At 41.3% G+C, this 27,267-nt stretch overlaps 1 protein-coding gene across 3 annotated transcripts in view; it reads left to right on the forward strand.

Annotated features, from left to right (window-relative positions):
- Window positions 1-27,267, forward strand: part of immp2l (inner mitochondrial membrane peptidase subunit 2) — a 158,073-nt gene that overhangs the window by 127,294 nt on the left and 3,512 nt on the right. For all 3 annotated transcript variants that reach the window (XM_028430706.1, XM_028430704.1, XM_028430707.1), the window contains 2 exons: window positions 10,142-10,207; window positions 24,151-24,253. In XM_028430706.1, the coding sequence (XP_028286507.1) occupies window positions 10,142-10,207; window positions 24,151-24,253 (169 nt within the window). The remainder of the gene's footprint in view (window positions 1-10,141; window positions 10,208-24,150; window positions 24,254-27,267) is intronic.

The raw sequence follows: 27,267 nt of genomic DNA on the forward strand, positions 1-27,267 counted from the left end.
CTAACGGTTGAAGTCATGGAAGTTTCATATGCCTGGGACTCCAGGTTAAAAGTCCAGCCCAACTGTGACACCACCACCCATCCTCCTCCTAACAATGAATTTATAGAGTCATTTCAGTAACCCCTAGTGATAGTAGGAAGTACAAATCTTGATGACCTTGTCATCATTTCAGTGTCACTGATCTCTGCGATCCTCAAAAAGAATAACCTTGTACAATTCAGGCACCAAAGCCCAGCAGATTGGCAAGAAATTGTGATTAATCACAATAAAAAGTCCCCATTTTGTCAGACAGAAGTTACCTGAGACAAACAGCAGCCTTGCAGGTTTATCAGCGAAGCAGTAAACCTTCACTTGACACCCCGAGCTACACGGCATCCCTCAAAGCTGTATTCTCCCGAAATGCCGTGACCTTAGATTTCAAGGTTCATAGTCTTGCATTTATTTCATTGCCTGGAGAGTCAACTGAATCTAGCCGTGGTATTAACTTTTCCTGCTCACAGTGCCAGTGCAGCACTTAGAGAGAGGCAGAGAGAAAGAGACTCTCTCTTTGTTGATAGAAGTATTTAGTAATGCATTATATGACCTGCAGAACGGCTCTGTTTAACCCAGAGGGACTGCGAGCCTGGGCACTTTTTTAAGTGCTGAGTATAGACATTTTGCAATGGAATTAAAGCAGCCCAAATGTGAAATATTTATGTATTTCTTATACAGTGGAAAGAGAAGCTGAGGGCCTGAGCTTTCAGGGTGCTGTGGCCCTAATGTGGCAGACTTTTCATAAAGTGGTCCCATTCCTTATTGTTTTATTCAGGTCTCAGTGAGGTATCCACTGGCTGCTACTATCACTATACTGGGAGTCTGTTCTCCAGACTGTGTTAGTTATGCAGGCCAGTGTGTCATTTACAATAGGTTGTCATGAACAAATGCTACATTTGGTCAATAATATTAACAATGGAACACGATTATGTTTTTGCTATGTCATTCAATCATGGGACTGACATAGCTGCAAAAGTCAGAGTTAGGAGGCAGGGAGGTGGGGTAGTTTGGTGACGGTGTGGTACCGGTAGAGCAGTGGACTTCAGTTTTGGATAGGGATGTCCTGATCAGGCCTTTTTGCCCTCTTCAGCAGTCTTGAAACGTTCTGGTAAAATCATATTCTCATGAATCCAACCAGGCAGGCCTATGCAAATTCAAAGGGTATGTTGTAAGTACAAGTTTAAATACACTGAGGGTGCAGATATCCTATAGATGCCTTCCTCAGCCTGGTAATAAGTGCCATGGAAGCTGTTTGCAGTGAGTAGTAACTAGGAAGTGCCACTGAAGATATGTAGCTGTTAAATGTTTTAACGTTATTTGTTTTTTGCAATTAAATGTTGTGTAAATGCTTTTGCAGTCAAACAAGGATTCAGTCTTAGCAATCCACTCTTACATATTTTTACCGTGTATCTACTTCACTCCTCTAACACACCCAGTACTTAGCATAAATGGAATAAATAAACCAGAGCTGACACATTTATTGATTAAAATGTGCTGTGAAAGCATCCAAAACATTAGCTGGAAAATCAGATAAATAACCGTCTGTGTTTTCAGACTCTGCTTTGTGACTTGTCAGTGCTGGAGGCTTTTAAGTTTGTCTGTAATTAACACTGGTGTTTGCATCTCTGATGTACCTGACCTTTCCTTCCTTATAGATCCTTGTTAATAACTCTCCTCCCTGCAGACAGATGCTGTAATGACCATTATGTTTATTAGCTGAAGTCTCAGTTTTGACCTCGAACAGCAGGGCACTGTCCCACAATCCCCTCCACACCTGCTGAGAAAAATGTCTTTGAGCAACATACTGCAGTTCTATGTTTGTCGACCTCCCAATGAGCAGGAGGAAACTAGACTTCTCTTTCACACCTCAGAAAATATAACAAAACAGAAAACCTCTCAAGGACATCACATGCAGCAGATCTCAACATCAAATTTAATTTTAAACTCAACCCAGACGAGCTGTAAAAATGTATCTATGAAGGGTGTCTTCACCATCTAAGGCTCTAGTTTGTGCCAACACACATTAAACATGAGACTTTCCTCGGAAGAAATAATGGCAACTCCTAGTTTTTAACATAACAATAATGGGTTTAGTAACCATAGCAACCTTTTCTTCACCTTCCTTATGATAAATATCAAGCTGTGCAGGCCTTTATAAGAATTCACCGAATAGTTCTATTTGCTGGAATATAAAGGACCCTACTCTAAAAAATGATGTTACTATGGCTGATGGGGATAGTTCTGAAAGAAGATATACACAAAATTAGGACATTAAACCAAAGATACTAAAGCCCTCTGGCCCATAGAATAGATCAGGGATGCACTGTATGGCATCTGCATCAGCAGAACTTGAAACAGAAACTCGAAAAATGAAACAGCATTTTGTGGACATTGGTCTTTGACTTTGGTTTTTTTAGACCCCCACGGAGTCTGGTAAAGGTGATAGGATGGAACGTGGCATTCTTGTCCCGTGTCACACCATTATTTTTTCAATAATAATGGTGTGACAGGGGACAATGTGTATATATATATATATATATATATAGCCCTGGATAATGCTGGATAATGATAATGATGTTAACCCTCATATTTCATTTCAGTTTTACACAAGCTAAAATAAATAATCATAAATAAAAGATATGATTTTCTTCATTACTGTATTTTCCACTGAGTAGCTGTCTTTTTAAGAAACTCAAAGTTTATTCATAATTCATCATCTTTTTAATAAACTGATCATCATACCAGATAATTAGGTCTTTATGCAATCATGAGACTGGATACAATCTGGTCTCAATCTTAAACAAAGGCAGCAAAGGCAAAGCAAGGGCAGGTTGGGCAGTTACATCCTCCATTTGTGCTGTTTGTTTTAGGATATCTTTGTTTTCCTTCTCTTCTCTCTGCAAAGATTTGTCTCCTCTGGTTTAGGATAATCAGAAATAAAATGGTGTTGACAGGGAGTTATTGGTTGCATTTTGCTCCATCTGTTTATTGATGTGTTAACTGGTCTAACTGGGAGATGTCCTGCTGTTATGTGCAGTCTCAAAGAGAAGGAGGAGCCGTGATGACAAAATAATTTGAGGTCTGTTCTTAATCTAACAAAGTATTCGTTAAAGACAGTGGAATCACTGGGTTAGTTGGTGTGGAACTTCAACTAATACCTAGCATTAGCTAACCAGCAGTGACAGCTTTGACAATACTATCAAACCAGGTAAAGCAACCAACCAGGTAAAGATTGTCCAGCTTCATGCTTTGTCTCTTAAGTTGCAAACAATTTGTTGGCTAGCAGCACTGAAACAACCTTCCTGCAATAATGCTAACATTTGTAATGAACACTGTGTTCATGGGCATAATGTGGAGGGGATGTTTTTTTTTAAGACACACTGTCAACTTACTGCAGATTCTGTGCATTCGATCTTCCCTCTTACAAGGCCGGCTGTGATACCATCTGACTCAATAGCTGTTAGCATTTAGCAGTGGTGTCTGGTTAAAAAAACCTCTCTGTATTTTTTTAGATGGATAATCCATCTTTTACATCCTTATGCTAAATACAGTCTGTTTCTACATAAAGCATACAAAATGCTGCTGTTACCATGTCAAATAAGATAAGATAAGATAAGATAAAACTTTAATAATCCCGAAGGAAATTCTTGTGCCAGAGGTATCAAGTTACATTAAATGCAGTTAAGTACAGAGTATAAGAGTATAAGTGTCACTATAATCCAAAATAAGAGTACAGTACGCAGTATGAGCACAATATATGATACATGGATACAAATATGGAGATGTAAGGTGCTAAGTAAACATAAATATAGACAAGTGGAGGGAATGACAGTGATGCCTGACATGATTATCTAGCGCTTCTCCCTACAGAAAGGGGAGGAGTTATACAGTCTGATGGCCACTGGCAGGAAGGACCTCCTGTGGCGTTCTGTGCTGCTCCTTGGTAGTCTCAGTCTACCACTGAATGTGCTCCTGTAGGACAGCAGTGTGTCGTGCAGGGGTGAGACGTGTTGTTACGAATACTGAGGAGTTTCCTCAGTATCCTCCTCTCTGTCACCTCCACCACAGACTCCAGCTCCACTCCCAGCACCGAGCCAGCCTTCCTAATGAGCTTGTTGAGTCTGTTGGTGTCGGTCGCCTTCATCCTGCTGCCCCAGCACACTACAGCGTAGAAGATGACGCTGGAGACCACCGAGTGGTAAAACATCTGCAGCATGGTCTGGCAGACGTTAAAGGACCTGAGTCTCCTCAGTAGATACAGGCGACTCTGTCCCTTCCTGTATATTGTATAATCTGCATTTGTGGACCAGTCCAGTTTGTGGTCAATGCGGACACCCAGGTATTTGTAGTTGTCCACAATGTCCACATTGGTACCCTTGATGCTGACCGGGTTTGGGAGTGTCTGGTGCTTCCTGAAGTCCACCACCAGCTCTCTTGTCTTTGTGACATTCAGCTGCAGGTGGTTCTGTCCGCACCACTCCACAAAGCTGTCCACCACACTCATATACTCCGCCTCCCGACCTCTGCTGGTACAGCCCACAATGGCAGAGTCATCCGAGAACTTCTGCAGGTGGCAGGACTGTGAGCAGTGTCTGAAGTCCGATGTATAGAGTGTGAACAGGAATGGAGACAGTACTGTGCCCTGGGGTGCCCCCGTGCTGCTCACTATTGTGTCCGAGACGGTGTTCCTCAGCCTCACAAATTGTGGTCGACCTGTAAGATAGTTAGTGATCCAGGTGACCAGTGGGGTCTCTACCTGCATGTCCAGGAGCTTCCTCTTCAAATGGGCAGGCTGCACGGTGTTAAACGCACTGGAAAAATCAAAGAACATGATTCTAACAGTGTTGCCTGCCTCCTCCAAGTAGGTGTGTGCTCTGTGCAGCAGGTAGATGATGGCGTCCTCCACACCAATATGGGGCTGGTAAGCAAACTGCAGGGGGTCCAGCGATGGTTCCACAACAGCACGCAGGTGTTTCAGGACCAGCCTCTCCAGAGATTTCATCACATGTGAAGTCAGAGCAACTGGTACGATAAAATAAAATAAAATAAAAGGTACAAACAAAAAAAAACTGATCATAATGATGCTATTAATATGAGTTTGACAATTTGGCCCAAAGGAATAACCAACTGTAGCATCATTTAGATCCAATGCATCGTTTTATACTTATTATTACCAGCTCAAGTTTCCAGCAAAGCAGTGTGTACCCTCTACATATCTGTGGTTCTTCTTCCCTTCCTTTCTCTTTTTTCTTTAATTGATTTATCTGGGTGTTATTGGCATGAAACAGATATGCAAAAACAGTGAGATAAGATCATATCATCCCCTTTTAAATCCTTCCTTCACTTCCTTCTTCTAACTTCCCTCCATCAGCCATTGATTTACGATTACACCAGCCCAGCATTAGCCCTGTCCAGCCATTTGTCCACTCCCCTGCTACCACACATGCTCCTTGTTAGTATCGCCAGCATTACAATTCTCACTTATAGGCAGCACTCCCACAAGTCACACTTCTCTCTTTAATCAGCAGCCCGTCTACTGTTAATTAATGTCACATACACACGCATGCCAAACATACAATGTAAACACACACACAGGTTAACAACGTGACCTGTGTTTTGTTGCTTTATGATAGAACATTGTAAAGCTACACTCAGCTGCGTGTTCAGCGTGGAGAAGGCGGCAGCAGCAGATGGATTTTTATATTGACTCTGACGGGTCGCTAGATACAAAACTGATGGTGCTGCGCTATGTTTTCAGGTTCTTGTGTGGTTTTATTGTGACTGATGGTGGCCAAATGCCCCCAGCAGGTACTTAAGACAGAATAAAAACAAGCCAGTCCGGCAGAAAGTCTGTCACTTACACAAAATATATAGATGGTTTCGATACCACGCTGTCATTCAGGCTGTCATTGTTCTAAACAGTTATTCAAACACAGGTATCAATACATAAATAAATAAAAGCAAAATTATAACCCAAAACAGATATTAAGCATAGCCAGAATGTAGAAAAAGCAAATCAAATCAAATAAATGAGGCAAAGAATATACTTATAATTTGTAATTATTTATAATTTATTTTATAATTTGTTTATTTAAAAAAAATGATCCAATATTTCTTCTTTCTATTTAAAAGTGGCAACTGTCTGAGATGTTTGGGTGTGTTAAAATGAACTGCTTATTTCAGTTCCATCCACAACATTTCTAAACTTGTACTCAAACTTTGTACTTTTACCAATCTTTTGTAGAAATACTTGTGTCTTGAAAGCAAAATGGGAACAATTCATGATGCCACCACCACCATGTTTCACAGAAAAGGATGGGTTCTTAAGCTGGAATGCAAACGTTTTTCTTTCTCCAAACATAATTCCTTTTAATACAACCAGACATTTCAATTTTACTCTCATCATTCTACAAAGGTGTTTTCCAGCAGCCCTCTGGTTTGTCTACATGATCTTTATCAAACTGCAGGCAGGCAGCAGGGTTCTTTTTGGAGAGCAGTGACTTTCTCTTTGTGGCTTTTGCCATACACACCATGGTTGTTCAGTGGTCTGATGGTGATTGATTGTTAATGGTCAACATTAACATTAACCAGTGTGAGAGAGACCCTGTTTTCCTTTGTAACCTTACATACTATTGCATGTCTTGTTTTTGGAGGACCACTCCTGGGAAGGGTAATGATGGTAATATTTTTTTTTCATTTGTACACAATCTGAAGTCCAAACTGGTTTTGTAACCCTTTCCAGCCTGGTGAGATTTTTGAGATCCTCAGAAATCTCCATCGTTCATACTATGTTGCACTTTGATAGATCCCTTATTTAAGTAAAACAGCTCACTCACACACCTAGTTGAAAACACCTGAACAGATGGACTCTAATCTGGCCTTCAAATAAACTACTAATCCTCAAGGTCCACATACTTTTGCCACTCACATATATGTGATATTGGATCTTTGTACTGAATAAATAACTGAGAAAGTGCAATGTTTATGTCAGATTTATGCAACACTATATAGAAGATTCTAAAGGGTTCACAAACCTTCGGGTTCCACTTATATGCTCTTTACCTAAACCTGACCATGTAGTTTTAATGGCAAGCAATGTTTTCTATTTACAAACCGCCATAAGAAAAGCATTTGGATAGACAAGTACTTTAGTGCTTTTTACTTAATCCATTTACAAACACAACCATAAAGCAGTGCCAAGAATTCCTCAAAACTCAAAACTGCATGTGACAAATACAGTTTTTGTCTCTATCTGGGACATACTGTACTTTTCAAAAAATATATAATAAAAAGGAGTGAGTATTGTTAAATATTCTGATATATACTGTTAAAAAATTGCATAAAGTTTAAAATTGTCCTTTAGACCAGCAAATATTTTCTACTTTTGAGAGACACTATTTGTGTGCCACTAATTCTCAACACCTTTGTGTAAAGAAATTGATTACATTTGATGCTAAAAATGCAGACACCTTCTTGGTACATCAAATATGTATTTTATGCCTTCAGAAAAAGAAAGACATGATTACATGTGATTTGTGGTGTAATAGGCATATGGATGAGTCCATTTCTTTTCTACTCACAGTACCAGATCACCTGGTAGCTGTTTTAACATGTTGTTGTGATGGACCTGCATTCATACATGCTTACACATGCAGTGAATATATATATATATATATATAAAATGGCCTGCTGTTATTATAAAATTAGCACTAAATCACATTATTCTGTTAGTGTCGATTAAATAAAAATATGTTGTTTTGCTTCTGCAATCTAATCAGAGCTGATGTGCTGCCAGACCTCAGAGAAATCATGTGATGAAAATTGAGGATGAACATGCACGTATTACTTGTAGAGCTCTGGAGAGGGCTGCGTTCTTTAAAGTCTCTGTGGCTCGGTCTCTCAGACGCTGCTGCATGTTAATGTGAGAAAACTAAGTCATTGTTTGCTGTCAGGAGTATTTGACCCTCATTTGGCTGAGGTGAAATTTTTAGTAAAGATGCAGCTGTTAATTATGAAATGGGTTTGAATACAGCAGGACAGATGGAGGGAGAGAGGTAGGCTGGGAGACCAAGAGAAAGACTAAGGTTCTGGTAAATTAGGCAGGCAGTGGTGTGAGTGTCTGTCCTCCTAATAAGGCAGATTGCCTTGCAGCCAATCCTCTGACCAGCACATATAAGCAGTAGCGTGCTCTGCCCTGATTTGTGTTGCCACATCACACATGCCAGCATACGGCATCTATCCATGCCGGCTCTAACTAGAGCTGACGAAGCCCGGGTACTTTAACCTCGTTAGCATCCTGGTTGGCTCCCCTAGGGGGCACATAGCCTGTTAATGTGTTTCTCTAGTTGTTGCATGTCATACCTAAATCGCTTTTACCTGCCTGAGGTGGAAAAAAACAATGCCCCTTAACCAAAACTGCCCCCTGTCTCATTTGGTCTTCTTCCTGACTTAAGGGGATGAACCTGTGGAGTGACACCAACAGTGACTCCACTTTACAGTCCATTTCCAAAGTGCCAAAACACCAAAAATGACACTCTAAATGTGCAAGGATCTCACATTCATTCAAAACCTGCGACAAAAATCCCCAGCCCTGTTTTCTTACTCCCCTCAGCTGTCAGAACGCCACAGCGCTCAAGGACTACCGCAGTCCTTGCAACAAACACTCCCACGCATACACACACAAACACACACAAGTCATATACCAAATCAAATACTCACCAGTAAAACTGGTATTCATCACATCCCATGGACCATGCAGCAGCGGATATACAGACGGTATTCCTGGCATGGCAGCAGCAGCGTGGAGCATGTGTGTTAGTGAGAGTGTGTGTGTGTTTTATTTAAGGCGCGCAGCACTGCATGTTAACATCCAACAGAAGCAGCAGCTGCAACAGCAATTTTCTTGTTTTCCTCCAGTATGTCCGAGAACAAATGTCTTCTCTCGTTCCGGTTCTCCACAGCGACGGACAGAGGTGGAAAGAGTGGGGGGGAGACAGACTAAGAGTGAGGAAGAGAGGCTAAAGGGAATGAGAGAGAGAGACAGAGAGAGAAGAGGAATTAAAAAGAGAGAGGGGAGAGAGACACTTGAGTGAATGATCCTTCCTCTCCTATGCTGTTGGAGAGGAGATCATCCATCACTTTATTACACACACACACGCACACACAAACACTAAAACATTCCAGCTCCCCAGGGACCAGCCAATAAGCATTCAGCTCTGTGGCTGTGGGTGTATCCTATTGGCTTAGTAAACTGTCAGTCAGTCATGATCTCCTGTATCCCCACGGCAACTGGAGGAGGAGGAGGAGGAGGTGATGATGGCTGGGGGTAGTAGGAGATGGAGAAATAGCTAAGGGACAATGAGGAAAACGAAAAAAGAGGAGGATGAGGCAGAGATGGCAGGAGGACAGTCGGGAAAGGATATAGGTGCGGAAGAAACCTGGGAACTGGTTGAAGCTAAGAGGAAGAAACAGGTGGGGGGGGGGGGGGGGGGGGGGAGTGAAGTCTTGTCCATCTTTCTGGCAGGGGTCAATGTGGTAAAGCTGCACATTCTGAGACACTGAAGATAGAGCTCATCCAATTGGTAGTGAAGCCACCTGCCTGGTGTGCTTTTCAAAGCAGGGAGACATTAAAAGTGATCTAAATCTAAAACTCTTCTATTTACCAATGGGCAACAGAGGTTTGTCCCAGTTACAGGTGCCGAAAGGACACTTACGTCAACAGCCCTCTTTGTAGCTTAGTTCCAGATTTCTAGACCATTTAAAGACCAGGGTGTCTCTAATGATGTCACAAATTCCTCCACAACTGCACAAGAAGCACTACTTGATCGGTCAGCATTGTTTTACTGTGTTGTAATGACAGACCCTTAAAGATTTGTGATCTGGTCTCAGTGCATCCAGGATACATGTAGATGATGATGTCTACAGATCTCCCACTGTGAATGGACAAAACACAGAGATATTGGAGTGAATGACTGAGTGAGTGGCTGCAGCCTCAGATCAGAACATTGCCTTACAGAGTTTACTACATCATGCTTGGAAGATTTTAATACAGCTGTTTACCTGTTTGGATTTTATGCTGATTGCCTTTATATATTTATTGTTCCCTCAGGTCACCCAGGAATCCCCAGCAGAAGATCATCAAGCGGGTCATTGGCTTGGAGGGAGACTTTATCAGGTAGGAAACAGCCTGAAAAAAAATCCTACTGAGCTAACTCTGCATCCCCCATAGGAACTATAGTGTTTTGTATCACATTAACTAAACGTAAGCTCTGATTGTAGGTGCAGTATTAGGCAAACACAACTTCAGACAAACAACAACATATAACAAACTGCCAAAACATCTGTTTTTATGGAGTTCTGTACACCTGCTGATGATCCATTCATCGAGGCCTGATCATCAGCAGCACCTGCTGCAGCTCAACTAATTCAATCCTTAGGAAGCAGTAAGAAGGGATGCAGTATGGAACACATGTTTTCTTGCTGGCTTCATTTTTGCTGTTTAATAGTGACAGTAAAAAACAATGTTTCTTCATGAAAGAAACCATGGTATAAAAGGTACTAACTTTTAAACACAACTTATTTGTAGATGTAGCACAGTTTAAATGGAGTCACTATTGTTTCTAATTGACTCTGAGATATTGACGCTATTTTAATCAGGATGTGCTGTGTTATATAATTACTCATATTCATGTTCTGTACAAACAAAGTAAGAAAAAATATACTTGAAATGTTGTCATACAAAGCAGGAAAATGGAGTGTAGACTCCATTAGTTACTGATTGAGGATTGGACTAGATAGAAAATGGCGTCCTAAGTCCTCCTCCTGTGCCACATAAAAGAGTTTAGCCAATTATGGACCCCATCAACACAAGACGGATTGTTACACAAAACTATCTGAAAAAGGAACAGCACTTTCTAAAGAATACTCTGCAGGTGATTGGATAAACCGCCATCAGTAGATGATTTATATGTTTGTAAAGAAAATATACATATACATGGTAAGCAGTCGCTTCTCACTGTTGACCCCAAAGCCGAAATACATTCCATACCTGCCAGAACTTTGTTAGGGGATGCTAATTATCCTGGAACACCCAGGGTTTAATTACAAGCAGCTTGGAGCTGGATGGATTAACTTATTTTACAAAGCTTGTAAGAATCCATGTGTTGTGTGAGGTAAAGACCATTGTCATGTCATGTATGGGTGACGTCATGGATTATGCATCCATGACGTCACCCATAGGATTCTGAAGTGCAGTTTGAGTTCCTGTGGGTGGCTTTTCATGTTGGCATGCGTCACAGTCCATCAAACTTCAAATACAGGTAAAAGAAGTGGAGCGAGGGGAGCTCGCAGGAGGCAGGCAGGTGGGCAGTCTCAAAGGCAGGAAGCCTGCGCTGTGAGTTTGCACCTGCCTGTCACTCAAAGTGGTCACACTCATAATTATGTGTAATTTTGAGGGAACTTATCAACAGAGACCAGGCTGTTTTAATCAATCACTCTTGAAGCCAGTCTCTTAGCAGGGGTCACCAAATGGTGGACCGCGGTCCGGGTCCGGACCCAGAAGCCGTCCCATACGGACCCGAACTTATAGTCCAAACAGCAGGTTATTCTTTAAAACCTGACGGGGGCACTACTATTTTAACTACCGCAGCTTTCATTGACTTTAAAATAGTGGCTTAGCGCATGAGGAAATGCACAGACCAATTGCATACGAGTTTATCCATCACACGCGATGACTCTCAGCCAATCAAATCTGGGCATTTCAGGTGGTTGCGACTACAATACAAGTTGCAGACAGGTTACACACGTGAAAAGACGAGAGAAAAGAAAAGAAAGACAGCGATACACTGGGGTTAAAGTGGGCCAGAACAGTCCAGTATGGCATTCCGGCAGCTTCTATAAATAGATATGCGTTTGGAAAATGATTAAATAGTCTTATAGTAGCCTAATATTGTAATTTTCGTCACGCAGATATTCCACAAATCAACCAATTAGATCTCCACTCCCTCTCACCACTTTGTCCTGCTGTACCTGTGCATGCAAACAAAGCTGCATTCACAGTTTCTGTGACCTGGAACATCAGTGCATTCAGAATTTAGTACAGGGCTCAATAACCATCATTGGATGGAGGAGGATGAGGGAGGAGAGGATTACAGATTATTTGCAAGCATACTGAATGGAAATGAGATTTGACATGTTGATGAAGATTCTCAGTCATCCAGGTCATCATACATAGAGAGGATTGAAGCAAGGCGTCTGGACTTGTAGAGTTTTCTAGAAGACGTTTCGCTGCTCATCCAAGCAGCTTCATCAGTTCTAACTGTTTGGTGGGGAAACATGGTTTATATGTGGTTACAGACCTATGTGGGTGGGTCTGGGTAAAACTTAAAAAAAAAACTTAAAAACAATAGCACTAAATGTTTCCATACTTACCTGTGATGTTCTGGCTGACTGGGCCAGGTGTGTCTAACGACTGGCTAACGACTATGAAACTGCCGGAGGTGGACTGATTGACAGCCCTTTGTTCTTGCTGTGAGTATGTGTAAACTTCCTGGGAATGGATGGAATCACTGCATTGTATGTGGTAGAAAGATGATGTCTGAGGCCACCACCTCTGTTAAGGGAAGGTTTTTCCAGCTTAACATAGATGGCTTCCTTGACTCCTCTTTCATACCACCTTTCCTCCCTGTCTAAAATGTGAACATTGTTGTCCTCAAAGGAGTGTCCTTTGTCTTGTGAGGAATGCTCTGATCTGTACATTGGAGAAACTAAACAACCACTCCACAGAAGAATGGCTCAGCACAGGAGAGCCACCTCCTCAGGACAAGACTCAGCTGTTCACCTCCACCTCAAAGACAAAGGACACTCCTTTGAGGACAACAATGTTCACATTTTAGACAGGGAGGAAAGGTGGTATGAAAGAGGAGTCAAGGAAGCCATCTATGTTAAGCTGGAAAAACCTTCCCTTAACAGAGGTGGTGGCCTCAGACATCATCTTTCTACCACATACAATGCAGTGATTCCATCCATTCCCAGGAAGTTTGCACATACTCACAGTAAGAACAAAGGGCTGTCAACCAGTCCCCCTCCGGCAGTTTCATAGTCGTTAGCCAGTCGTTAGACACACCTGGCCCAGTCAGCCAGAACATCACAGGTAAGTATGGAAACATTTAGTGCTATTGTTTGTAAGTTTTTTTTTTAAGTTTTACCCAGACCCACCCACATAGGTCTGTAACCACATATAAACCATGTTTCCCCACCAAACAGTTAGAACTGATGAAGCTGCTTGGATGAGCAGCGAAACGTCTTCTAGAAAACTCTACAAGTCCAGACGCCTTGCTTCAATCTTCTCTACAAATGAGATTTGAACATTTTAGCTGGCATAAGTTATGTTATCTAGAGGTGGATATGTAGCAAAGTATTGTTCAAGTTAAGTAAATTAAACAAAAACTTTGTCTGAAGTGATAGTATTTCCAGCATTGCGATGAACATACATGGAAATAAATATTATGGTGAACATTATATAAGTAACAACCATACACCCCCTCCCTTCCCCCATTTTAAAATGCAACCCTACTTTTATGTAATTATTGAAAGAACATTTTACAGCTCTATATTATGTGACAAAAATATTGTTGTTTTTAAATTGTACTGTATTGTACTGCTGTTTTGGTTCCATGCATCCATCCAACCATATATATAGGCTATATATATAAACATCTCTAGCAAAGGTCCGAATATATATATTCGGACCTTTGCTTCGAGAAATTTTCTCTAACTGGACCTCTTCATCTTGAAATTGAATACCACTGCCCTAGAGGCTGCAGGGTGAAATGCAATTTGTAACACTTCTGCATTACCTTCATTTCTCAGCTCTACAAGTTGCTACTTGTTAAAGCACCTTACAGCTTCTATCCAGGCTTCCTCTTCCCCCCACACTGTCTGGGGACACAGAGTCTGAGAGACAAGTCTGTCCTAGACTAAACAGACGTGTTATACACACTAGACTGAGATTCAAAGGGAAACTTTCATTGCTCATCTGTTGTTGGGACAAAGTTGTACATCTAGCTAGAATCTTGTGTCCTAATAAGAATCAGTAAGAATCAGTGTTCCTCAGCATGCCAAAGAACTGGCTCATGACGATGCATTTGTTGCATCTGTCAGTGCAACAAGTCCCTGTAAGGACTTTGCTGCAGTGTACTATAGAACCCAATTGTCAAAATATTGAGAAGGCTGCAGAGAAGTTCATCTTAGAGTCATGCTCAAATCTTTTTTTTTTCATCTTTTTTTCTCTTTCTTTTCAAGGGTTAAGCAACAACCCAAGACACTGAAGGAATTATACAGAAATCAGAAATGACAGCACACTCTATCAGTCATAATGGATGCTTTAAAATATAGCTTTAAAGCATCTTGCTATAAACGGGTAACACTGTCGTAGCTTACTGTGAATTTTCAGAATCAGAATCAGGAATTACTTTATTTATCCCCGAGGGGAAATTCTTGTTTGTTACAGACCTTTACATAGTAAAGAGCATGACATGAATGTACCAGTATGAATGTACAGTGTCTGAGTGACTGTTAAAGTTCAGAGTTCAGTAGTTTGATTGAGACAGGCAGGAATGACTTCTTGTGTCTCTCAGTGGTGCATCGTGCTCCTGTAGCTGGTCAGCACAGTGTGGAGTGGGTGGGAGGGACAGTCCAGTACTGTCTTTATTTTGGACAACATCCTCTGACACATTTCTGTCAGAGAGTTCAGTTCCTCTCCCACAACATGGCCGGCCTTCCTGATGGTTCTGTTGAGTCTGTTTATGTCCCTCACCCTCAGACTGCTGCCCCAGCAGACAACAGCATACATGATGGCACTGGCCACCACAGACTCATAAAACATCCTCATCATCATCCTGCAGATGTTGAAGGACCTCAGCTGCTTCAGAAAGTAGAGGCGACTCTGACCCTTCCGGTAAACAGTGTCCACGTTCTTACTCCAGTCCAGTTTGTGGTCCAAGTACATTCCCAAAATGTCCCAAAATTGTCAGTTATATCATTATCAAAGAACTACTATAGCACTATTTAATAATGTTATGTACAGATGTAACTTTTGATTCCTTAATGTGTTGTTGTTATAAATGTCAATTCACAGTATAATCATTGTTTAGATACACGCACTAATAACTAACTTTTCAGGGATTGCACTGTAAATTAAGTTTACATAAATAAGGAATATAACAATACATGCTATTGCTATTCTATGCATGCTATTTAAAGCCTATGCTAGAGACATGACATGTTAGCCTGTGAAAATACCATGTCAGGCTACAATAACACAAATAATAATTAATAATGATAAATTAATCTTGATGTCATTGTTGTCTTTTTATGTGTTACACTAAATTTAACTAAAAATATTTAATGTTGTTCAAGAAAATAGCCACAATTAATAAATTATTAGTAGCCTATTGTAGTGTGTCGTGAACTCTTGCTTATTGTTGCATAGCTCGTGACTGAATCTGAAAATGCATTTTAAGATTCTATTAACACAATGTTTGGTAAAAGATGAACGAGAAAACTGGAACGTACGCAGCCTGAAACTTGCACTTATACATAATACATATACATATACATAATATCACACAATTTAATAATTAACAGCACACAATTTAGTATCACCATCCATCACAGCGTTTGACTATAAACATCATCACTTGCTAATTAAGGGAGAGCATTGTTTTGTATGATTACAAAACAAGAAAGAACCTCTATATAGTAACTGACAAGATTTTTTATTTTTTTTTGGTTAAATGCATTTAGTGTTGTGAAGGGGTCTGTTGTATCTGGAAACACAATCTTCTCCTAAATCTTTCCAAGTACTTTTACATTTGAAACACTGTAGTTAGCATTATTGAAAGATGGATTATGCATCTAAAAATTACCAGCAGGTTTAACGCTGTCAGTGAAGCAGGATTAAAATAATTTTCATATATTGCTCACTTATCCTAGAGGAGCTGATGATGTCACTGGGATGGTTGGTGTAGAAGTCTGACAGTATCTTGCATTAGCTAACCAGCAGTGACAGCTTTGACAATACTACCAAAGATGAAAGTGATATAAGGGAAGTCACACTGGATGTAGTGATGGAGATTTTAGTCAACAAGGAAATGATTGTCCACTTTCATGTTTTGTCTCTTACTTGGTTACATGGCACCACTAAGGAACTCAGTTACAACCAACCAACCCAGTGACATCACCTACGCTAGGACAAGATGGCGCTATACATGTTGGTAAATGTGGGAGAGAGAGAGAGAGTATCCTGTGTTCTGCCCTTGATTTTCTTCAGGAGGAAGTGCTGAGGAGTTGTTCTCAGTGGTTACTCTCTGTTCTTGTGAGGAAATGAGCTCCACAGTTTAGATAATGAGGCACAACAGAAGAAGAAAGAGAGAGAGAGCTGGTCTGCTGGCTCTGATACAGCAACTTCCCAAAACTCACCATCTGACTGTTAGACGGTCTTGTTATTATTACAGAGACCACAGAGTGCCCCAGTCATTCTCTTTCTCCATCAGCATCAATTCCTTTTCAATATTTTATTAGGTGCGAAAGAACACAAACCTGTGACTGACTTAGTTTATTTTGCATCTATCTATAAAGTAAAAAAAAAAACTGTACCTCACTTTCCTCCACAATCAATCTTCTGAGACACAACAATCAACAGGACTGATTCTGCATCTGTATTGCCTCTGCTTTTATGTTGGTCAAAGGACAACACTTGATGTATTGGACCTTCTGATTTTTTTGGGGTATGACTCACCCACAGGACTCCATGCAGACTCCATGCACTTAGAATTCTTATATGTAGCCTCTACACTGGTAAAGCCCATTTTGCATATAAAGGTGTTTGTGAGAAACCTCTTCACTATATGGAGGGAAGATTCTCGTCAGTGAATCAGAATATGAAACAAACATGTTCTAACAGATTTAAAGTTCAGCTTAACAGCTTAACATTATTCTTATAAGGTCATTCTGATTTAACTTATTTATAGTGACAACATAACAGTAGGCCTAGTAACAATAGAAAATACAGATCCAGCTCAGGTTTTGGCTGAAACGTCTGTTTTTATAGAGGTCTGTACACCTGCTGTTGATCAATTCATCAATGACTGATCATCAGCAGCACCTGCTGCAGTTCAACTAATTAAATACTATGGAAGTGGTAAGAAGGGACATAGTATAGAACATGTTTTTTTTCTTTTGTTTTTGGCTTGATTTTGGATAAATAAATAAAGTTATATGCTGTTGTTGTACTAAGACCCACTATGATCAGATGTCCCCTCCTACTCTGCTAACACACCCACACAGTCCCCAGCTTGTACTCTCTCCAATCTGGGTGTCACATCTGAGTCCTTGAGTTAGCCTTCACAGCTCAGGATGGAGCAGAAATAACTGAACCTCTCTGGATTATCAGGAAGCTTCTGTCCCTGTTCTCCTCTGCACTGCTCAGACCCTCACACAGGAGTTCTTAAATAACGGCGTTTGGGTCAAGAATCACAGGAGTGTATGAGACCATTTTCTTTGTGTTGCTCCAGATGTTGAAGGTCAGGTTTTCTTTGTGTTTGATCTGGTCTAGCTGAGCTCCTGAGGGTAAATCATCCAGCAGGAGGCAGTGCTAGACTTTTTCCACTGCAGCCTTGTTGTGCAAGGATGTGACATCATCAGCTCTCATCTACCTTCCTTTCTGTGTCAGTGAGAGCTGGTGTCTGACTGATCAGACCATCCATCTTCATCATCCTACTCTTCTGCTCCTCCTCTTTCTTCTCACAGCTTCTCAAACATTCCTTTATTCCTATATGAATGTGTCAGACCTGGAACTTAATATGTTCTTCTGTTTGGTTAAACATCATTTCAGACACATAATTTGTGCCCTTTCTCCTGAAGTTACTTCCTGTGGTGCAGCTTCGTTGATGGTTCTGAATCTGTGGTCTTCGCTAATCTCTTTCACATAGTCTTGAACAAATTGGACACATCTGTGTTGGATTTGCATTCCACAAGCTTTTCAGACAATTTTTACAGAAGCTGTGGCTTCTTGACAGAACAACAGGAACTCTGCAGACATCCTGACAGATCAGACAGCCGAGATCCTCCTCTGATCCTGAAGCCATTTCATCTGACACACACAGCAGATAGAAAGTGTAAGCCAGTCACTGCTCGCCTCTCTCCTCTTATAACTCAACTGAAGCAGCTGGAGTGTGGTGCCTTGGTCAATCTGTTTAATATGAAAAGTGTGTCCTGATTTGTGTCAGGGGAGCTTCAGTGTACATCTTCTGGTAAATGATAACTTCACCTGTAAAACATGAAGCTGAAAGCATACAAGTAAAATCACTATAAATGTGTTATCCTAGCTATTGCTACTGCACTGACATCTTGAGAGCCAATAAACTATAATTTGGCAAATCAGTCATTATAAATATTTGTATATGCTTTAGCAACTAATTTAACCAAACAAGACCTGTGTACGTGAGTGAACCCGAGATTCGTGTGTGGTAGGGACTGGTGACACACGTCTGAGTTTTTATGGTAGGCTTTCAGGTTCTGTGAACAGAGGAATAAGACATAAGCAGGATTGAGAGGCACAGTAAGAATCACACACTGCCAGCAAGTCAGGAGAGAGAGTGTAGAGCTGCTGTGTTCTGTGCAAGAAGTAAGACTTTATTGCTGTGTTTAGACTGGCCAAACAAACGCTCTGCTCTAGAATCCTTGTGCAAACAGAATTGTAACAATCCAAATCTCGCTGTGGAGCAGAGCAGCAGCAGATTCCTCCTCTTTCTGAGTCATTTCTGAATAATCCTTTAAGTCTATTTCTTTAGACAGTTGGCCTATTCTTAGTTCTCCTTCAAATCGACTGGGTCAAGTTTCCACCCTCACACATGTCAGTCATCTTGACAAGCTGTCATCTGTTTTGAAGCCAGCCAAGTGCATTAAGCCTCCATGTTTGTTAGAGAATAAGACAACCAACGCAATCAAAAGGCAATGCTGCTTCACTGACTTGCTATACCATGTATTTTTATACCTGATACAGTGACAGGCAGGCTTTATATTATCCTGGACTTCAATGTAAAGGTAACTTCGGCTAAAAGTGCATGCAAAGAGTAACTTGGAGGATCTGTGTGTGATTGAATCTCATACATATATACTTATTTATAATTGACATAACTGATGCAATATAATAAATCTACAAAACAGCTGAAGTCTGCAAAAAGCCACTGTGAACACACGTCTGACTTCGAAGCAGATGGGCTACAGCAGCAGAAGAGCACACCAGGTGCTAGTCCTGTCAACTAAGATCCAGAAACTGAGGCTACAATTTAAACAGGCTTACCAACTCAGCTTCCTGGTCTGATGAGTCAGAATATGTTGTAAACAACATGAAAGCATGCATCCTGACTTGTACCAATAGTTCAGGCTGCTGCTGCTGTAATGGTGCACACTTTGGGCCCCTTAGTACCAACTGCACAAAGGCCACGGTCTACCTGAGCATTGTTGCTGAACATGTCTATCCCTTTATGAGCACAGTGTACCATCTTCTGATGGACACCATGTCACAAAGATCACATCATCAATTTTTGGACATGTTGTCAAATGTCCTCTACAGTCTCCCGACCTCCAGTAGAGCACCCTTGGTGGAACACAAGATTTACATGATGGATGTGCTGCAGACTAATCTGCAGCAGTGTGCGATGCTGTCATATCAACACTGAACAAAATCTCAAAGGGATGTTTCATCACCTTTTGTGCACCTATGTTCAAGAATTACAGTAGTTCTTAATGACAAAGGGTAAAATTGGTACTAGCAAGGTTTACCTAAGAAAGTTGTGTTGTAAAATAAGACAAAGAAATCTACTGAGTATTACAGGCATCAATAACACCACTTCGATATGCGAACATGTATCTGAGATGGAGGATTCATTTCTGTAGCATATTATCATCCACTATTTTTGTACCTGGCACTGGGCATGTTTTTGTAAAGTTAGACATTTCACTACAGAGGCCCTATGGTGATTAAAGCTGGATCCATACTCTGCGAGACAAAGACATTTTTCCCCCGTGCAGCCGTTACGCCCACAAAATGACGTCATTTTTTGTCTCTGACCGCCCGCTGATCCGCACTCTTGTGCACAGGGTCCGGGCCGAACTTTGTCTTTCAAGGCTGTGCGGCAACCATGCTGCGATTGGTCGGAATTTATTGTGGGCGTGATGAAAGTGGAGAAGCGCAAGAGCCTCTCCAGGTATATAGGTAGGTGTATAAACAGCACTGATTCAACAGATTTAGATAAGACCATACTGGTTTTGCATGATGAGCAATAAAAGAAAGAAAGAAAGGCAAGTCAGGGTGATTTGTCACCAATAACTCCAGACAGCCATTCACACATACCAGATGGTGACTGTTATTACCATTCTATATACTCCTACATACCCGGGCATAATAGGCTCGTTAACAATGTCTGTATATCTTTGCTATTGTTACTTTTAATGTCGCATCTTCACAGCTCATCACCGGACAGTTTGAAGTATCGCAGGCACATTGGAACACAGTAGATGTGCAAATGTGGTCATAAAGGCACAAACACTGAATCTTTGCTATTGTTACTTTTAATGTCGCATTTTCACAACTCATCACCAGACATCTCACGCTGTTGCAGTCACCCTCTCTGTATAATGCCCTCTTGCCATGGCACAAGTCCTTGTGGTGTGTTAAAAAACTCAGTAAAGTCTTTCCTTATAGTTTAGTGGGCGGGCCGTATGAGGAGTTCTGCACACACGCGTCTCGCGGAGTATGGTACCTCAGTGCGGAAAAGACCTTTTTTTTATCTCTTACCACCCGTGGAGTGCGTTCTCCGCTCTTTGTCTCACGGAGTATGGAACAGCCTTGACTCACATTTGGGGCCAGCCTCAAGTGGCCACTGGGCAGAACTGCAATTTTCGACACATCTATATTGCTCTCCTGTCTCAGCCACTGGAGGTTCAAGTACAACACATCAGATCTTGTACACAGTTTGACCCTGCAGCAGTGCCAGGGGCAAGTGGCACAGCATCAGAGTGTCACAGGAGTCTTCACAGTAACACAACACCTCATTGTCATGTGATTCATCCTGGCAGCTGTTTGAGTCAGCCGCCGCCATGCCCATTACGGGTCACGATGGGGAGAGTATGAATAATTAACTGGGCCTGTGTTGTCTTTGCAGGTCAAAGTAAATCACAGTTCTAGCTTTAATCCAGCCATGCAGACCAGACCTGCCTGACACATCACCGTCAGCTGCAGAAAGAAGGATGTGTGGCAGACAAACACGCAGCCTTATGCTGCATATAAATCTGTCAGCATCGCTGAAAGGCAAGAGGAAGGTCTAAGGTGATCCAGGGCGTCATGTCCTGATTGGAATTAATGGTAACACATAAAGTTTATTTGTCTGTTAAACCTTTACATGAGTCTCCTTCCAGCAGTAGGTAGACACTGACAGGAAATTTGTCTTCTGCAAATTTAATTATTTGACAACAGATGATGTATCGTCCAAACAAATATAGAAAATCCTTAACTTCCATACAGGCCAAATTAAAAAGTAATTTATTATATTAAAATATTATTAAAAAAAATCAGCAGCAAAGTGTGAAAGTGATGAAATTCTTGTCCTTTTTTTTAAAAGGATGAACTTTTTGGGGATCAGGTTTTTTGATCCTTTCTGTGGGCTGTCAGCAGCCTCATTAAACTCATGTCAGACCCCGCTACCATTCAGCAGCTGCTGTTAACACTGATGAAAGGAGGTGTTTTCCTTTGACTGTTTAACTCATCTCAGTGAAACATCCCACCTCACTGACGCACTCTAACCCTTTGTTCAGAATTCACTCAGAGGGAGTTAAAAAAAAACATGGTCATGTTCAGTCAGTGATGACAAGGCAATTTGTATGATCTGGAGGCTCTGAAGATTCTGTATTATCATTGTGTCCTTGTGTTATTTTGGTGTTTACAAGTGTGTCTGTTGTGTTCAGGTTGAGTGTGTCTGCTGTATCTGGTTTGAACCCTGAGGAATAAGATGCTGTCTGTCCAGCTTAGGTCAGTCAGATGAGAGGCTGGAAGGCTGGCTGTGTAACCCCAGAGGAGGAAAGTCTTGTAGAGGTGTTATGGATGCTATATAGTGAATAAAAGCAAGCCACAGCCAGTAACAGATAGCAAACGGACCCTACTTGCTTGTATCATTATTAGAAAGCAATAATAAGAAATAAGAAAAAAGCCTCTTGGACGAAAATTCCACGACGTACAGGAAGTACGCCATTTTGCAAAAACCACGCCATGTTCGATTTTGCACTCCCCGCGGTTTTCTGAACAGATTGATATAATTATATGCACATGTGGGCGTGGCCACATGGCTCGCCAGCGCCCCCTAATTTGACATATGGGGTTCACCTACACACACGAAAATTGGTACACATATGTAACACCTGTAGCCGTGAAAAAAAGTGGATACCTCTCTTGGAGGTATCCTCTAAAACGCACAGGAAGTCCGCCATTTTGGAAAAACCACGCCATTTTGCATTTTTTTCTCCCCACACTTTTACGAACTACGAACCTACTGGATTTGTCCAATCCATCTGAAACTTGATCTGGTTACTCTTAAGGCATTAGGGACCAAACGTTATCAAAAATGCAGCACTTCGTCACACGGTCTGGCTGTGCCGCCACCACGAAGTTGACCCTTCACCAGCGCACAGGAAATAGATGTATTTTTGGCTGTATCTCCCACATACTTCATCCAATGTCAATGAAACTTTACAGTCATGCTGAACATTGGACACTGCACAGATTGACATGCTGATATGCTACAGTCACTGCGCCACCTACTGGCCGGAGGACCTGTCTTTTGTACATGTGTGTTTTGCTGTACTCTTCTGCCCTGCAGACCACAGCTCGAGCCGGTACAGCTAGGGGAGAGGTCGTGGGACGATAGGGGAGGCGGCTGCTGCTGGTCCCGCGGACCGCAAGGGCTGCGAGGGCCCGTCATCGCTGCTTGCAGCTTTAATTAATATTTGTTCTTTTCTTTCTTGTTGATTGTTGTTGACTGTAGAGTCAGCATATGTTTTATTTTATTATTGAGAAGATGCTGGCACATAACACAGTTTAAGTGCATCTATATCTCATCATTATGTTTACATATTATAGCCATGGTTCTTCTTCCTATGCTAATTAGTGCAGAAAAATGCAAGGCAGATTAATGGAGAAAAGATTTATTATAATAACTGCAGGGATGGATTCAAAAAGCAGATGCTGCAGCTCTGATTGTTGGTCTTAAAAGACCCAATTTAGTTAAATCAAAGGAGACAGAGAGTGATGTTAATTGCCCTTGGTACTGTGAAAATATGACAGTAAGTCCTTTGTAAATGTAGCAGGGAATTGGCAGATGTAGCCTTTTTTTATTTCTGAAAGAAAAATGTTCCTACCTTGATTTCAGTTAATTCAGCTACTATAGCTAAATCGATATTTATGTATCCAAGGTCAGGTGGCCTCCAGAGTCCTGGACCACCTTATGCACACCCACACTCCCATCCACACACACACATTAGGAACTGCAGACAAATCCCCATTTAAGAAGTCAGTGTGGCTATAATTCACAATGTTCCCTTGCAAAACAGGCCCATAACAGTCCAGAGAGATGATAAAGGGTGATAGAACTTCTCCTCCTAAACACTATGACCTGATTGAAACTTCATGAGGGAATGAGCAACGCCACCCCCTCCATCCTTATTAGACTGCATGTGTCCTCAAATCAGATCATTGTTTAAACTGTAAGGTGGTGGTGATGGGCCCCAGGGGCCATTTGGAGACTGCTGATTAATGATAGTGAAATGGAAGCAACTATTTCTATTAACTATTTCACATAATGTGTTTCTGACCTTAGCTGTGTGGGAATACTAAGACACAAAAACAAACAATACTGTTGTTGGATGTTGTTCAGATGTTTATTTTCTATAGAATAAAATTTCTATAGAAAAAAATGAAGGCTCCCAAAGAAAATCTGACAGATTTCAACACAGTCTCTGTATTTGCATTACTAAATTCTGATCTTTTTTTATTTATCTGTTTAGGACTCTGGGCTACAAGAACCGATATGTTCGAATTCCAGATGGTCACTTTTGGATTGAGGGGGATCATCACGGACACAGTCTGGACAGCAACAGCTTTGGACCGGTATGAATCGATGCCTGCTTATTAAATAAACATTTTTAAAAATCCAACCAAGAAAAAACTTTAGAACAAAATCAAAAAGAAGTAGGCCTAGAAAAGAGCTGAACTGGAAATCTGTGAATACATAAATCCAGAGTATATGAGAGGTCAGTGTTTGTGATCTGTCCGATGAGATGTTAAGCCAGGTTTACACTGCTTTCTTACTGGATCCAAGATTTATAGTATTCTGAAGGAATCTGAGGTTTCATGCATTTTGTACATGCATTGCTTTAGCATTTTGTGTGTTTGACTCAGCAGAGGTGGCTTGCATCGGGCAACAGCTTCTGTAGACCTGACTTAGCCATACTGACAGATGGTGCCGTATATATATTCCTTTATTAATGCAGGGTTCAGACTCCTCCTCATCTTTCCGGAGCTCAAAGAATATTGACTTACCATATCACCAGTTCAGTGCTGTTTGTAGTTTCCCCCCCTTGGTTTAAGCAGCATACAATATTCAGCAAGGAAGTAGCTATTTGCTACGGATGGTGCATTACTGGAAAGAAGATGCAGATCTCCAGCTGGGGAGGTCAAATGAATCTACCCTGGGCTCAATCCCAGAACACATGGGACTGAGGACCCTAAACAGGTTGCGGGGCTAGAGATAAACCACCAATCATATTCACACTTATGGCCAATTTAGAGTCCCCTAACATGCAAATCTGCACAGAAGCAAGTGTACATGGAGGTTGATCACAAGGGAGGCAACTAACAGACAGACAGACTTTAATGGAATTTAAAGGATTTTGTGTTTATGTAATATCAGTGTGTTAAATAGCAGCACAGTGGTGCCTCATAGCAGGAAGGTTCCTGGTTCAAACCTGTTGGTAGACTGGCCTTTTTGTGTGTGGAGTTTGCATGTTCTCTCTGACCTGTGTGGGTGCAGCTTCCTCCTACTTAACAAACATGCATGTTAGCTTCACAGAGGACTCTAGATTGGGTGGACGGACGGACAGATGGATGTTAGCTTTGGCAGCCCTAGTGTTTAGACATACTAATGATGGAGGATTAATTAAATTAAATTAAATTTGAAACCTTTATTTGTCCCACAATGGGGAAATTGCTTAAGGCAGCCCAGCAAAGAGTGCCATACACCAGTGAGTACACTGGAGTCTATGCAGGTAAAGTGTCTTGCCCAAGGACACACAACAGTGACTAGGGAGGAGTTGGGATTGAGTTGTGTCCTGATTAAAATAATAAAGATTTTACATAGAAATGAGAAATTCTCTGTAGAATGGTTAGGCTTACTGTCTGAAATCATGTGAGGGGTTCAGGGGTCCAAAGTAGGGTTGCTATTACCTCACACATAGAGGGGCCCTGGACACTTTCTTTTAGAGATTTACCAGAGACAGTCATTGGTCCTTGAATTCACCCTTTGTGAAGTACTGTTCAGAATACAGAATAAACTGCTCAGCTGCTTGGGAGGTAAATTCATCTTGAAGTAGACAATGTACAGTAAGCTAGAAATTACATACACAATAGCATCTAGAAATGGATAGTAAAAAACAAATTTCACATTTAGCCTGCAGCCATTACACGCCTGTGAAGTGCTTCTGTGCCTCACGCTTCTTGCTGCACATTCCTTACTAAGTAACATGATAGTGAAAATGAGGCTGAATGGTATGACAGTATGAAAACCGACTGAAAATATGAGAAATATGAAACAAATGTTGTTATAAAAGGCATGGAGCTTTTATGCACTTTGTGCTGTGGATACAAGTGATCCAATGTACACAGTCAAACACACAACACTGATGTGGTGGGGGTATGTGGGGGGTATGTAGTTTCTGCCAAGAGAATATGTTCACAATGGAAACTGAATATTTTGTATTTTACCTTTGTGCCTTATGATTTGTTACAAATACAAAAGTGGAGTAGGTAGAACAAAAACAAAAACATTTTACACAACCACAGTTTAGTGTCACTACACAAAATGGGCTCTAAAAATTCCCACATCCATTGCTACTTCCTACAAAGCTGTTGTTAGCTCAGTTTTATTCCGGTTTAAACCATTGTCATAAAATAATGGAGAGATAGAGATGTGGGTGATAAATCTGCTCTGATCTGGGCTCTGTGAAGAGGGCAGAAGTTGTACCAACACCTCGATTGAAAACAGTGGGCTCACAGTCTCATCTGATATTTTATTGGAAAGCTCTTTGAAGCTATTGAGGGTACGCAGAGATGCCACCTCTATCCTCGGACTGAGTGGCAAAACAACCAGCATTTTTCATGGGCCACAGTTGTGTGGTGGAACGGCATCCCATAACATCACATGCATACCCTTTATTAAGGAGCTGCTGTTAGCGTCACACATCGTCTGTTTGACAAAATACATTACATTAATCCAGCCGAAGAGCTGAAGCTTTGGCAGGAAGACTCATTTGGATAGTCACCACCAAACATTTACACCAGAGGAAACAGCTAAAATCACTATGGTAATAACCCAGTGATGAGGTCTCATTTCAATAATATATTCTTTGTAAAATCTGCCCTGCAGTATTTGCTGCCACCCACCACACGCAGTCTTTTCACTCAACACTCCCACAGATGAAGCACTCACCCTTTGGGTCAATCAGAAATAGTTCAAAACTAAGACCACCCACAACCTCTACATGTAGAGCAGAGTTAGAGTAGAGTTACACTGTACATATACCAGATGAACTTGTCAGTAGATAAAAACTTTTCAGTTTGAAGCCATTTAAAAATGTGAAATGGTGCAGAGCACTGACAGCAATACAGTCAGGTTTTCCTGTCAGTTGATTTCACACAGTGGAAAGTATAGCCTATTAACAGCCTTTAAATGTGCAGTAAATATGTTTTTTTACTGAGCTGAAAGCACAAAATGACTGCAGTACATCTACAGGGAGTTGATGAGGGCATTGATCAATACCAGTGAGTCAGCCAAAGCTCAGCCAGCTGCTGTGCAGGGGTTCAATCCTGAATGTACCCAAATAGAGGAAGAAAATGCTGAAATGAAT

Source organism: Parambassis ranga, chromosome 19, assembly GCF_900634625.1.
Source record: "Parambassis ranga chromosome 19, fParRan2.1, whole genome shotgun sequence".
NCBI classification, from domain to species: domain Eukaryota; kingdom Metazoa; phylum Chordata; class Actinopteri; family Ambassidae; genus Parambassis; species Parambassis ranga.